The 14667-nt window shown below is 45.4% G+C and overlaps 1 protein-coding gene across 1 annotated transcript in view; it reads right to left on the bottom strand.

Moving 5' to 3' along the window:
- Positions 1-6724: 6724 nt before the first annotated feature.
- NT5M (5',3'-nucleotidase, mitochondrial) overlaps positions 6725-14667 on the bottom strand; it is an 80193-nt gene continuing 72250 nt past the window's right edge. The window contains exons 4-5 of the mRNA XM_007941444.1: positions 8428-8542; positions 6725-6867 (exon numbers count right to left, since the gene is read on the bottom strand). Coding sequence (XP_007939635.1) covers positions 6725-6867; positions 8428-8542 — 258 coding nt within the window. The remainder of the gene's footprint in view (positions 6868-8427; positions 8543-14667) is intronic.

The raw sequence follows: 14667 nt of genomic DNA, 5'->3' as shown, positions 1-14667 counted from the left end.
GAAAAACAGTTGTCAATTTAAAGTTACTCAGTCTCTTTCCGGTCTTCTTTGGTCTAACTCAGACTCTTTCAGGTGTATCAGTCCAAAGCTCATTCCTTAAAGAGAACAGTATTTCTTCTCCCTCCCTCCCACCCAAGGCAACATCTGGATCCAGGGGAAGTGCCTGCCATGGGTGGATGGGCCCAGTTTGCTTATTCTACTTCTCAGCTGGTTTCCCAGAATGGCTTGTCCTGAGGGTGACTCATGTCACCTGGTTTCTCGGTGTTGGTTTCCGTTGCCCCTGAATCCATTGCTAAGCTACTGCAGTGGGTTAACAAGGGGTCTGCTCTTGGTCCAGCCTGGGTGGTGGCTGTCCAGTGGAGGCCCGTCCTTGCTTCCCACCGAGGCCACAGATCCCAAGTTCTAGCTGTAGCATCTTTTGACTCCAGACTAGGTGGTTCACCCTGCAGTCTTAGCCCCAGGACCCCTGTGCTCCACCCTTTCACCTCACTCTCACACTTGGTGGCAGCCTACCAAAGCTTCCCAGCCAGCATCTTGTCCATCTTCCACATGCCCTCCACAGTCCACAGAAATTTGGGAATTCTTTCCTATCTATGAGGGAGGTGGGGGAGGGGAGCTTGGGACCTACCTCAGAACCTTGGCTCCACCTCTTCCAAGCTGTGTGGAACCAGCCCCCATGTTCTTAAGTCTATTCCGCCCAGTGGGAATTTCTACTGGCATTTCTGTCACCTTGCTCACTGCCTCCTCCATACACACGTATACTTTTGACCCAAACCTAGCAATGGGTGTGGAAGGGACTCCCTTCCCAGGCGCCTGGATCATCCTCATTTTAGCCATGGCCCCTCAGAACCATCCTCTTTGTTACTATCTGTCTAGTGCAATTTCCCCCAGGTCATACCCTCCTTCTTCCTTACCCTGTGGACTTGCTGTTCTAGATAATGTTTGCATGATCTTGTTTTGGGTGGGGTAATGGGAATGACAGGAATGCAAGGGAAGAAACTGGCAAATTATGCCTCTAGGAGGGTTTACAGAATGCTATCTCTGGTAGCATAGTGGCTAAGACACTTGCCTTCAAGTTCAAACCCACCAGCCACTCCTCGGAAGGAAGGTTGGGCAATCCTACTTCCGTAGTGACACTGCCTCGGAAACCCAAGGAGGGGTCGCTATGAGTCGGGTTTGACTCGACGGCACATAACAACAACAACAACAACATCTCCATCACCTTCCTGAGTGCCTGGCATCCAGTGGGAGCTCAGTAATTCCCCTTACTCCTTTCCTTTATTCTAGGCATGCAGTTGAGTGTTACCTCAGTTCTGCCTTGCCCTCCTGGCTTCTAGGGACTCCTCAGCTCTGGCCTCTTTTTCATGTGCCCTATAGCTCTGGTAGCATAGTGGCTAAGGCACTTGACTGATAACCAGAAGGCTGGTAGTTCAAACCCACCAGCCACTCCTCGGAAGGAAGATGGGGCAATCTACTTCTGTAGTGATACTGCCTTGGAAACCCAAGGAAGGGTCGCTATGAGCTGGGTCTGACTCAATGGCACATAACAACAACAATAATTTGCTACAGGCTGGACATCCAGTGCCCTTCTCAGCACTGACCCAAGTGCCTGGATATTCCTCACCTGCAGATTGGTGGCCCAGCTCCTTAGCCCAGACTACACTTTAACCTTGGACATTTGATTCTTGTAGAATTCTGGCTTGGGAGGCAATGTTGTTTAGCGGTTGTAAGTTTAAGCCCTGGAGTGCAGCTAAATGCTGGCTGCATCACCAAACAGCTGCATGACCTTGGTCAGCATACGACCATGCAGACTCAATTTCTCAATCAGCTAAGATGAGAACTACCTGGACAGAGTGGTTATGATGTAATGGCAAGTTCTTATCAGTGTCCAGGACACAACAAATGCTAAATAAATGGCTGTTATAATTCTTACATTGGACTGGGTACCAATTAATGGGGGGTAACCATGAACGAAAAAGTGTCTTTTAGGGTACTCTTTCTGCCCTAAGACCCCAGGTCAACCTGGAGAATTCCATTTTAACATTGTGTATGTGTGTGTGCGTGTGTGTGTATGTGTGTGTGTGAGAGAGAGAGAGAGAGAGAGAGATCTACAGCAGCCTCTTCATCTTTACCTTCCTTGTTTTCACTGCTATCATCTTTTGAGCTTTTCCTATGTGCCAGGTACTCTATGAAGCAGATCCTGTTAATATGTCCATTTTACAAAAACACTGCCAGTTGTTAGTGATGGCACCACTTACTGAGCACCACTTGGTACACTGCCTCACACAAGTCTTACAGCAGCCTTTGAGGTAGGCACTGGTCATCTCCACTCTGCATGAGGGAACAGAAGTTGCAATCCTCTTGTACTGGAGGGCAACAAAGCCCTGCCTTGTCTTACCACCTCACCTACTCAGGCCTCTTGTGAGTTAAGGATACTCTGTTACAAGGAGGCAAGAGTGGGGCCAGAATTTGATCTACGATCACAGAGGAAACCTGGTGGTCCACAGAAGAGTCAAACCACAAAATCTGAGGGCTGAAAGGGACCTGAAAGTGAAGTTGGTGACACCCCACATCTGATGCTTCATGCCCTCCACATTCCAGGACACTTGTTCATGTCTCAGACTGTGCCAGCCCATCCACCATGTGCAGTTGTGGCCACTGCCAAGCTTTCTAAAACCACGTACAACACCTGGCACATGTTCTTGCAATGGCAAACTCATACCAGGGCCACCCCAGCCCCATCTCACACTCATGCACTTAGACGCTAACTGGATGTAAATTTAACTTTGTGAGATTTGTTCCTGGGTCTGTCCTCCAAAGTAAGACATCATCCAAGCCCGTGGTCTAACAGTGTGGGACTCAGTTTACCTGGGCTTGGATAACAGTTCTGCTGTGACTAGGTTACACTGCCCAGCCTCTCTGAACCTTTCTCTTCACCTTAAGATGTGGATAATCACACATCACATAGGGGTTGCCACTGGACTTGTTAATGCCACCACCACTTGGCACTTTTGTGTATGTGGACTATATATGTGGGCATGTAATTTTGTTTGCCTTATTTGTACCCCACTCCCGTTCCTATGGGCAGACAACCATAGCTGTTTCTTGATAAGGGCTTGGAGATGTTAGCACCAGCTAGTCTGTCATCCGAGGTGTCTATAAGCCAAAGGAAGTCAATCAGAACTAGTCAATCAGTCTGACACACAGATAGAAAATTCCTGATCACTATTTGACCCACCTGCCACCTATGCCTGCATCTCTGACAGGTTAGAAATTCTCCCCAATGATATTTTCTTATATGTTGCTGCTTTCAGGGCTCTGATCCAACAGCCCTGAATACTTCCAGTAAGTTCAAAGGTAAGTGTTGACTTTTGATAAAATATACATGAGCTTTGCTCAAGAAATGGGTTTGAGTTTCTGACACTAGCAAGTGAAAGTATGATGCCCAAAAGTCAAGTGCTCCAGGTAAAAGGAACATGACCAGTGGATACTCCAATGCAAGGGGACAAGGGTGGGGAGGTAGGATGTGGGGTAGTGAGGAGTCCCCACCTCAGACTAGGAGGTTGGAGAACTTGTTATGCAGCAGTGAAGCAGTCAGACTGTTGCCTGTTCCATCAAGGGACTCAGGACACTTGTTTACTGAGATTAAAAACTTAAGGAATGTGATAGAAAAATGTCTGAATGCTGAAGCATGTTGGCTACTCTTATAGCCTGCATTTAATAAGGTACATCAACAAAAGGGGCAAGCTTCCCTCCAACCAAGCCTGTTTGAAAACATAAAGAGGATTCACAATGGAAAAAACAGGGGTATTATGTGCTGATCCAGGACCCCAACAAAATGGTAAGCCCTTTGTAAAAATGTAGTCTTAAGTTTATATCCCATATTGTTGATAGCTGCCATCAAGTCCACCCTTGACTCACAGTGACACTATGCACAAAGGTCCTGCACCATCCATATGACTGGTTGTACACTGTACTACTGTGATCCACAGGGTTTTCACTGGCTGATCTTCAGAAGCAGATCACCTAGTCTACCTTAGATGGGAAGTTTTGCTGAAACTTGTTCAGCATCGCAGCAACACACAATTGCCCACTGATGGACTATGGCTGTGCATGAAGTGCATAGGTCATAGGTCTCCTGCACAGAAGACAAGAATTCCACCACAAAACTGTCATGCCCCCTTTACATCCCATAGTGGATAGTAATGAGTTAACTGGTGCAATAAAGGCTCAACAAGTATTTGTTCTATTCTAAGGAATTACTGAGAAGTGCCCACTTAAACTTCATCCTTAATTCTGACATGGGGCAGTGGTTTTCAAAGTGTCCTTAGAGAGCAATGGAAATTCTGCAGGGTCCCTTTTGGCTAGGGGCAGTGAGAAGCAGAGAAGGAAGCCAGAAGGAAGGCTCAGGTCCCCAAGATCTGGTTTATGTCTTTTATACATTGTACTTGCATATAAAATTTTGTTCAAAGAAAAGGCCATGTGGTTAAAAGGGTAGCTTCATAAACACTATGGGAGACCGACCTGGGTTTGAAACCCAGCTCTACTCCTTCCAGTGTAGCCTTGGGACATTACTTAACCTCTCTGGGACATCTCTTCATCCACAAAGCAGGAATCTTCCTTGACCTCATGAGGTTGTTGTTAAGCAGAAAATGATAACAGCTAACAGTTAGGAGTGTTTACACCACATGCATCACTAATTTGACCTGAGAGCCCTATGTGGTAAAGACTGTTGTTATATACTTTCCCCAATGAGAACTTAGGGCTTCGAAGTGTCACCTCCAAAGGCACAGCTAGGAAATTGGAAGATCTGGAATTCTGAACCCAGGAGGTCTTACTTCAGAGCCACTACTCAACACTTTTCCCTGTGACCTGAACAGATGCACTTCATGCTTGCCTTTTTTTATGTTCTATTTCCCAGGGCAGTGTTCAGCACACAGAAAGCTCAGCCAGCATCTGCTGAGAACCCACTTCACCTTCTTATGAGAGGCCTTAGCAAAGCATCCCCTGTACACTGACAGGATTGCCCTGGAATTGAGTAACAGTGGTTAAAGCATTTGGCTGTTAACCAAAAGGTCAGTGGTTTGAACCTACCAGCCACTCTGCAGGAGAAAGATGAGGGACTCTGCTTCCAGAAAGATGTATACCCTTGGAAAACCTATGGGGCAGTTCTAGTTCATACTGTAAGGTTGCTATGAGTTGGAATCAACTTGATGGACTGAGGTTGGCCGCTATTAGGAGGGGGACAAGCAATAATTTGCCCCAACTGTAGAATGGGTAGCCAAGCCATCCTGCCCCAACCCCTGAAGTCTTGGCAGGTTTGTGGGGACCAAGAGAAGGTGTTCTTCCTCTGCAGAGTCCAAATAGCCAGATTTCTCCCACCCTCTAGGAGGCAGGGAGAACAAGCATAGGAACAGTCGCATGGCTCAGATAACAGTGGACAATGGTGACCTGCATGGACAGGGATAACAGATCAGATGGACACAGGGACAGCCCAATGGAGAGACAAGGACCATGTCGGATGTTCCAATGCTCAGCAACTTGGTGCGGATGAGTACTGGTGAAGATGGGTTGGGGGTAGGAGTGAACTGACAGATGCTTTTGCCAAATGGGGGCCCAAGCAGAAATTAGATTGTCACAGGCATGAAAATGTACAGTTCTTACATACCTGGATTTGTGACTTAAGTCATACCTGCCACCTACACCTGCTTTCCCAACAGCCTGGAGGATATTTCCTTCTATACTGTGCCTTTCAGGAGATTCTACAGCCCCGAATATTTCCAGTCAAGTTCAAAGGTTAAATCTAGACTTTTGACAACAGCTGAGCTGACAGAGACCACTCAACCAGAAGAGTAAGGCAGGGCATGCTGAGGAGGGTGGTGGAGCTGAGATCCTGCTTGACTTCTCTCCTCAGTGCAGCGAAATGACCCAGATATTTATTTTCAAATGTGCAGCTGAGGCTGAGGGAGTAGGGCAGAAGAGGCCACCACCCACAGCTTTGGGCTACATGTGAACGGCATTTATTTTTCATGCATTCAACAAACATTTTAGCCTGTCTACTGTTTGCTGGGCCCACATGGGCTCTGGAGACTGAGGTGTAGGAAACCTTGGAACTGGTCGAGGAGGGCCGTGTGCCACAATACAGCACAGAGCCTGGCAGATGCTAGCACTGAAGGAGTTTGCTGAACACATGGTAGACAGTGGTGAGCCCAGGCAGGAGGACAGTGGAGGCAGGAGACCCACTTTGGCTGAGAAGCAGGGGCTCCTCCCACTGTATCCCCTTTGTCACCACCCAGAGCTCGGAAGCACTATGGTCACCTCATGCCTGGGATTTTGTGGAGTGCTGTAAGCCCAGGAAGAGGGGACCATGCTTTCCAGGGCTCTGACCCCTTAGGGAACTTACCTGTGGGGTGGGAGAGAGAGGGTCGCTGGCTCTCTGAGTAGGGCCCCTCAGCCCTTTCCTGCAGCATGAGGGCCAGCTGCCTAAGGTCGACCAGACTGTCTCGTACACATCTTTGTCCTGAGGCCCAGGGACCCAATCCTGCCCAGAGATCAGTTTAAGGCCTAGCAGGGCAGGGGAGGGAAGGATATGCAGAGCAAGGACATCTTGGCCTGGGGCTCTGCAGCAGAGGGGCTCACCCAGCCCAGAACACTGTCCCCACATGCCCTGAGATGGGAGCCCTGTGACTCAGGTCCCTCCAAGGAGCCCATGGTATGGTCCAGCTCAGCAGGGCCGCTTGCTGTCCAGAATGGCTTTCCAGTCGTCTGTCCATGAGTGCAGCCTCCGGCTGGGAGGTGACAACTGCAGGTGCCGGTTGTGGCAGGCTGTGAAGAGGACATGTTCCCAGCTGGGGTTCGCCTCAGCCCCTGTAGGCAGGGAAGCAGCACTGAGTCTAGCAGCTTAGCACTCTGGAGGGAGACTGCCCAGGTCAAAGCCCCACTCTCTTGCCTCCCCAACAAGTGCTTCTCCTCTCTGGACTCAGTGTTTCCTCTGTAAAGTGCTAACTGTCCCAGCCCCTATCACCCAGGGTAGTGCTAAGAATAAACAAGACACTGCACCTACCACGCAGTGTCTCATATCAGCAGCATATGCACACACGCATGCATACACACATGTGCATACACACATATATGCATACACAGAGACATGCACACAGAGAGTGCTTCATGATAGCAACTGTGGCTTTTCTCATGGTCACTATTGTTGCTTGGGGACTTAAGCAAGGCCAGGCACAAGAAGCCACTCTCTTCACACACTTACTTAAGTCACTTGCCAGCCAGACACCTCTGCTATTCCTCTCCCTCACCCAGCTATCCTTCAGCAGCACACAGGGTAGAGAGGCCCAGCCTATGTGGGACAACTGGCTGCCTGGCACAGCATGTCACAGCAGCAACCATGAACATCTCAGCCCCCAGATTATAGTCCCTCACCTCCACACTGTCTGAAAGTGGTGACACTGGCCCTGAGGCAGCAGCCTGGCCCCCAGATCCTCTCATATAGGCTGTTCCTTTGTTCTCTGTAGCTAAGCAGGCCTCGATGCCCTTAAGGTCACATTCCCTTCTGTCATCTTTGTCCTGAGGCCCAGGGACCCTGGCTCTCCACGGGAAACTGCACGGTTTGGGAGAAGCTGGCCTCACCCCTCTGAACTCAGGGATAGGTACACCGTGGTTTCCACCCTCTGCACTGGGTTAGAAATAGACATGTTTTCCAAGCCAGTTCTAAGAATCACTAGGGAAGAAATAGCCTGTATCTCCCAGGGTGTCCAAAAGAATAGGCTGCAACCCTGAAACTGCTGATGGCTCCCAGGAGGATACCAGAAGAGAGCAGAGGCAAAGGATGAAGATATTAATTTGACTGGCATTATTTGAACTAAATTCAGCTATACCTGAAGCCTTCCTATTTCTGCCTTTTCAATTGTGTGAGCCAATAAATTCTTCCTTTACTTTTTAAGCCAGTCTAAGGTTGGTTTAACTATAAGCAAAAGGGATTAATGCAAACCCAACCCACCTTCAACCAAAGAATTATACTTTGCTTTTCTGTTTCATATATTATTAGGTTCAGTGCAAATTACTTTGAAAAATCAAAGAGGGTATCATGCTGCTAAAAACAAAATTTGGGAGCCTGAGGAAACCAAGGCTTCAGAGGTATAGAGTAACTTACCCAAGACGACCCAGCAAGTCAGCCCCCAGACTAGAACCAGTACTATGTCTCCTGACCTGCCCAGGCTATATGTGGAAAAGCATCTTGTCTTCCCAACAAGGCAGAATCTAATAAATATTTGGTGATGAAATGGGGGCAGGCTGGAGGGGGAAAGCAGCCAAGTGGAGACCACTTGGAAGGAGAATGTGGAGAGCAGCCTGTGCTCTGTATGTCTAAGCCTGCTCTAGAACCTCCATGTTCACTCCTCACCTCTTCAGGTTACTTACCTGTTATATCTGGCCGATCATCTATAAGAAGGTCGGCAGAGATCACCGTTTTATCTCTAGTCAGTACAACATGTTCCAGAAAGTCAGCACCAAAGTACTTCTCCACCCAGGCATACTAGAATGTGAACAGGGAGAAAAGGGAGGTGAGAAGAAAGGAGCATCTGACCTGTGAACACACCAAGCACTGAAGAACAGCCCAAGTATTCCAAAGGAAAAGAGTTGTCTTAAAATCTGAGAACTAAAGGAGGGCATGAGGACCTGATATTGAGGGTCCAGTTTGTGCAGGCACCAGACTCTGATGAAGGTGTTACTGTCCGATTTGACCGAGAAGGAATCTGATGCTCAGAGATAAAGTGATTTGCCCACATTCTCGAATTAGAATGCAGCAGAATCATGATTCATACCCAGACTTGAGTCTCCCTCTGATTTCAAATGCTACACAGGAACATCTAAAACCACCATGTGGACTGTCTAGTCTAATCCTATTTTCAAAAGAACAGTATTTGCCATACTGCTGTGCTTAACTGATTTGACTCACTTGTTGTGGGTTCCTAGCATGTGCAGTGTACTCTTTTGAACATTAGGCACAAAGGAAAGGAAAAAGACAAACACCAGTTCTTGCCCTCATTAATGAGCAAGAGGGCAAGTAGTTGTTTAAATAACTAGTTAAATAACACTTGTGAAAGTGCAACAAAGCAGTAGTGCACAGAACCTGGGAGAATGTGCACTGGGAGAACCTACCCAGTCCAGCATGAGCAGACTTCATGGTGATCTGCTTCTAAAAGTTAGCCAGCGAAAACCCTATGGATCAGAACAGAATGTTTTCTGACTCTTTTGCTTTGGGCACACTGCACCAAGAGGCAAAGTTGGTAAATCTCATCTTCATCACCAACTACAAATCTAATCTCCAAAATGTGGAGGCTGATCTAGTTCATCCTGGACCACTTTTCCATCCTCATTGCCAGCCATCCACAAGACATCTCTGACCTTAGTCACCTAGAGCTAGATCAGAGTTCACCAGTTAGATGGACACAGTCCTTTAGACTGCCAAATGGGCAGATGCCAGCCCCTGCTGGCTGTTGCTGTCCCAATGGATTCATTATTTCACTGTCAGAATCTCACTGACAGTATAGCATAGTTATGACTATAGACTGATTACAACCAAAAAGGACACAAAGAAAGAGATGCATAGGGTGAGGTCTCGGAAATTCCCCATCTCAAAGCTTCCATGTCCCCAGGGACATGCAACCCTCTCAAGAGCAGATGTTCCACCAACCAGGAAGCTCATCTGAGCCTACCTGTTCAGGTCTCTTTATCAGTCTCCATATGTGGCCATGTATCATGCCTCCTGAAGCTCAACAACACAGGTGGTCTCTCTTAGTCTGGCCAGCCCCTGCTCACTACCCTTAGGTGTGGTCCAACTCTCAGGAACTAGAACTAACAGCCAGTTTGCTTTCTGCACCTCACACACATTATCAGAAGGGACCAATTGCTAGAAACGGATATCATGTTTGGTGAAGCAGAGGACCAACAGGGTAGGGTGATACTCAGTGAGATGGATTGGGACAAAAGACACAACAATGGACTCAAACATGCCGACAATCATGAGGATGATGCAGCACCAAGTAATGTTTTATTCTGTTGTACATAGGGTCACTCACCATGAGTCAGAGTTGACTTTACAGCAGCCATCCATCCATCTGCCCATCTATTCATCTATCTATCTGTGTATCTCTCTCTCTAAAAGCAGGATCAGGGGAGGATCCAAGATGGTGGACTAGGCAGATACACTATCCAGACCCTCTACAAAAATGACTTGACAGAAGGGAAATGGCTACAGATAACAATCCTGTATCCCAAAACTTCACTGGAAAGGAAAAAGAAAGAGATCAAAAACTGAAGGAAGTAAGACTGAACGAAAACAGTGAACAAGGAGCAGAAAACTGCCAACTGGCACAGTGCAGGCATTTTGAATTATTGCAGGCTCCAACTAGAACAGGAACCAGATAACTGGTTTCACTTGCCCAGGAATGCACCAGCACCCACATAAGTGGATCAGGGGACCAGACAGGTTTTAAATCCCACCTTACCTTGTACAACCTCCTAGTGACTGGAAGTGTGGGTCCCCCCACCTCTACCCACCTGGCAGCTGGTCAAACTCTCCCAACCAAATTTCAGTGCTGTGTCGCATTTTTTTTCTTCTTTTTATCTTTATCCTTTTGCTTAGTTCTTCCATCTTCCCACACACACTTCACTTTTCTCCTTTCCTTTTTCTTTCTCTTCCTTTGTTCTTTTTCCTTCTTTCTTTCTTTTTGGATTTTCAAGAACAGGAGATCCTGCCCATGAGGTTAACCCACACCCCTCCCTGGTCAGAAGTACATGCTCCCATGGAGTGAGTGCTCTATTCCTGCATAGCCATGTTTGCTGGCTGACACATTCACTACTACTATGCTCCATTTTTTTTTTCTTTTTTCCTTCTTTTTAGTTCTTCTCTATTCTACTCCTTGTTTTCCTCTTCACCCCTCATTTTTCCTTAATTCCATGGAGGAGGTGTCTATTTCCAACCTTCCAAGGACAGAGGTACACACTCTCCCAGAGTGAGCTCCATGTTCCTGTTGCAGCTATATTTGGCAATTAACACTTATACCAGTACTGTGCCATATATTTATTTCTTTTGTTTGCTTGCATCTCTTCTTCTTCTCTATTTTCTTTTCCTTTTTCTTCTTAGGTCTCCTCTCTTCTCCTCCACTTTGTTTTCTTCTTTTACTTTTCTCCCTCTAGGCCCAAATCATTTTCCTTATATATTTACCAAGCTGTTGAGAGCCAGCAAACTTACCCAGCCATACCCACCATACCTGCTGTCCTACCCACTGGGTGAGTGCAACCACACACTCCAGCACCACTGGATCAATGATAAATAGCAGCCAACACATGCCCAGGCTTTCCTCAGCTACTGTCCATGATCATTGATCATGCCTACACTCACACCTGCTAACAAGTCCACCCAGAGACAGGTGAGTGCTCTGGTGCTACTAAACTAGAGACAAGAGTAACACGGATAGTGTACTGTTGCCCAGATGTATTAAAATAAAACAAATCAAGTTGAAATAAACCAACATAAAATCAACAAATTAATATAATAACACTACAATGTCTTGGAGACAAGAGATGATTTCCAATTACAACAACAAACAAGCAAACAAAAAGGATAAGATGGCTCAAACAAATGACAGAAATATAGGGCAAGAAAATGCTATTGGCAATACCTGATAAGGAATTTAAAAGAATTATATTTAGCTACCTTAAACTGATTAAGATAAAATTCAAGGAAACCACAGACAAAAATCAAGGAAAACACCAACAAAACTCCAGGATATTTTTTTAAATACAAGAACAAATCAACAAGATAAATGGAATAGTAGAAACCATATAAAAAAAAAGTAAATAGAAATACTAAAATTTTAGAAATAGGTAACACACTAGAAGGACAAATGAGTAGAACTGAAAAAACAGAAGACAGAATTAGAAAGATTAAAGATAAATATCTTAACACCTTAATCTGTTAGAGGAATAATCAGGAAAAAAAAAAAAAGAAGAAGAAAACCTAAGAATTATGTAGGACACCATAAAGAAGAATAATTTAAGTGTGATTGGAATTCCAGAACAGGAAGAGTGGGAAACAAACACACACACATGCACACATTCACACACAGAGAGCAAAAATTTTTGAAGATTTGTTGGGAGAAAACTTCCCTAATATCAAGAAAGACAAGAAGACATGGATCCAAGAAGTGCCACAAACCTCAAATAGGATATACCCCAAAAGAAGATCACCAAAACTTATAAGAAAGAAAGAATCCAAAAAGTAGCTCATGAAAAATGAAAAGTCACCTGCAAAGGAGAACCAGTAAGATTAAGCTCTGCTTTCTTGGCAAAAACCATGCAGGCAAGAAGGAAATGGGATAATATATATGAAACTCTGAAGGAAAAAAATAGCCAAGCAAAAATTATGTATCTAGCAAAACTGTCAAATATGATGGCAAAATTAGAACATTTCCACAAAACAGAAATTGAGAGGATTTGCAAAAACCAGACTAACTTTGGACGACAAAATGGCAGGATCCAGGTAAGGGGAGGGAGACAGGTCCCACCCAAGAGGCAGGAAGGAGGGAAAGCCAGGAATGACAAAGCAGCAGGTTCCAGGTAAAGGGAGAGTGGATAGGTTTCAAACAGCTAAGGGAGATGAACTTATCTGTCAGTTTGTCATACTGTGGTGGACTGTGTGTTGCTATGAGGCTTGAAGCTGTGCCACTGGTGCTTAAATGCTAGTAGGGTTGTAGATGGTGTACAGGTTTCAATGCAGCTTACAGATTAAGACAGACTAGGAAGAAAGAAGAGGCCATCCACTTCTAAAAGAATTGGCCAGGGGAAACCTTATGAATAGCAGAGAAACACTGTCTGATACATTGCTGGGCAACTTTATGAACAGCCCAGAAACGTCATCCAATACAGTGCAAGAGGACAAGCCCATTAGGTCAGAAGGCACTCAAAATATGACCACAAAAGGGCTGCCTCATCAGAGTAGAAACAACCTTAATGATATGGATACAGTAAAGCTTTCAGGATCTCCATTTGCTGGCATGGCATGACTCAAATTGAGGAAGAACAGCTGCAAACATCCATTAATAACTGGAACATGAAATGTTCAACATATGAATCTAGGAAAGTTGGCAGTTGTGAAAAATAAAATGGAATGCATAAAGATTGATAGCCTAGGCATTACTGAATGGAAATGGACCAGTTTTGGCCACTCTGAATCAGACAACCATATGATCTATTATGCTGGGAATGACAATTGAAGAGGAATGGTGTGGCATTCATCATCACAAAGGATGTTTTGTCCTGAAGTACAATGACAGGATAGTGATAGGATAATATCCATATGTCTACAAGGAAGACCAGTTAATACTACTATTATTCAAATTCATGCACCAACCAGCAAAGCCAAAGATGAGGAAACTGAAGATTTTTATCAACTTCTGCAGTCTGAAATTGACCAAACATTCAATCAAGATGTGTTAATTATCACTGGTGACTGGAATGCAAAAGCTGGAAACAAAGAAGAATCACTAGTTGTTGTTGTTAGGTGAGGTTGAGTCATTTCCGACTCATAGACACCCCATGCACAGCACAATGAAACACCGCCTGATTCCGCGCCAGCTCCATGATCCCTGCTATACTTGAGCACATTGTCGCAGCCACTGTGTAAATCCATCTCATTGAAGGCCTTCCCCTCTCTTGTCAAGTCTCCACCTTAGCAAGCATGACATCCTTCTCCAGGGAATGGTCCCTTCTGACATGACCAAAGTAGGTGAGATGAAGTCTGGCCATTCTCACTTCCAAGGAGCATTCTGGGTGCACTTCCTCCAGGACAGATCTGTTAGTTCTTTTACCAGTCTATGGAACTTTCAGCATTCTTCGCTAGCACCACAACACAAAAGCATCAACTCTTCTTCAGTCTTCCTTATTCATTGTCCAGCTCTCACATGCATATGAGGCAATTGAAAATATCATGGCTTGTGTCAGGTGCACCTTAGTCCTCAAGGAGACATCCTTGCTCCTCAGCATTTGAAACAGTTCCTTCGTGGCCAACTTGCCCAGTGCTACATGTCATCTAATGTCCTGACTTCTGCTTCCATTGGCATTGACTGCAGAAGCAAGCAATGTGAATTCTTTGACAACCTCAGTCTTCTCTCCATTTATCATGATGCTGCTTATTGGTCCAGTTGTGAGGATTTTTGTTTTCTTTATAGTGAGACGTAATCCATACTGCAGACTGTATTCTCCAGTCTTCATCAGAAACTGCCTCAGATCATCCTCATTTTCAGTAAGCAAAGTTGTATCGTCAGTGTATCTCAGGTTGTTAATGTTTCTTTCTCCAATTCTGATGCCACATTTTTCTTCATATAGTCCAGATTCTCAGATTATTTGCTCAGCATATAGATTGAATAAGTATGGAGAAAGGATACAACCCTGACACACTCCCTTTTTGATTTTAAACCATGCAGCGTCCCCTTGTTCAGTTTAAATGACAGCCTCCTAGTCAATGTACAGGTTCCTCATCAGTACAATCAAACGTTCAGGAATTCCCATTCTTCTCAATGTTATCCATAATTTGTCATGATCCACACAATCAAATGCCTTTGCATAGTCAATAAAACACAAGCAAACATCTTTCTG

Source organism: Orycteropus afer, unplaced genomic scaffold, assembly GCF_000298275.1.
Source record: "Orycteropus afer afer isolate SDZICR_OR568_19922 unplaced genomic scaffold, OryAfe1.0 scaffold00080, whole genome shotgun sequence".
Lineage (NCBI taxonomy): Eukaryota > Metazoa > Chordata > Mammalia > Tubulidentata > Orycteropodidae > Orycteropus > Orycteropus afer.
The sequence above is the reverse complement of the archived record's forward strand: the minus strand, read 5'-3'. Positions and strand labels throughout refer to the sequence as shown.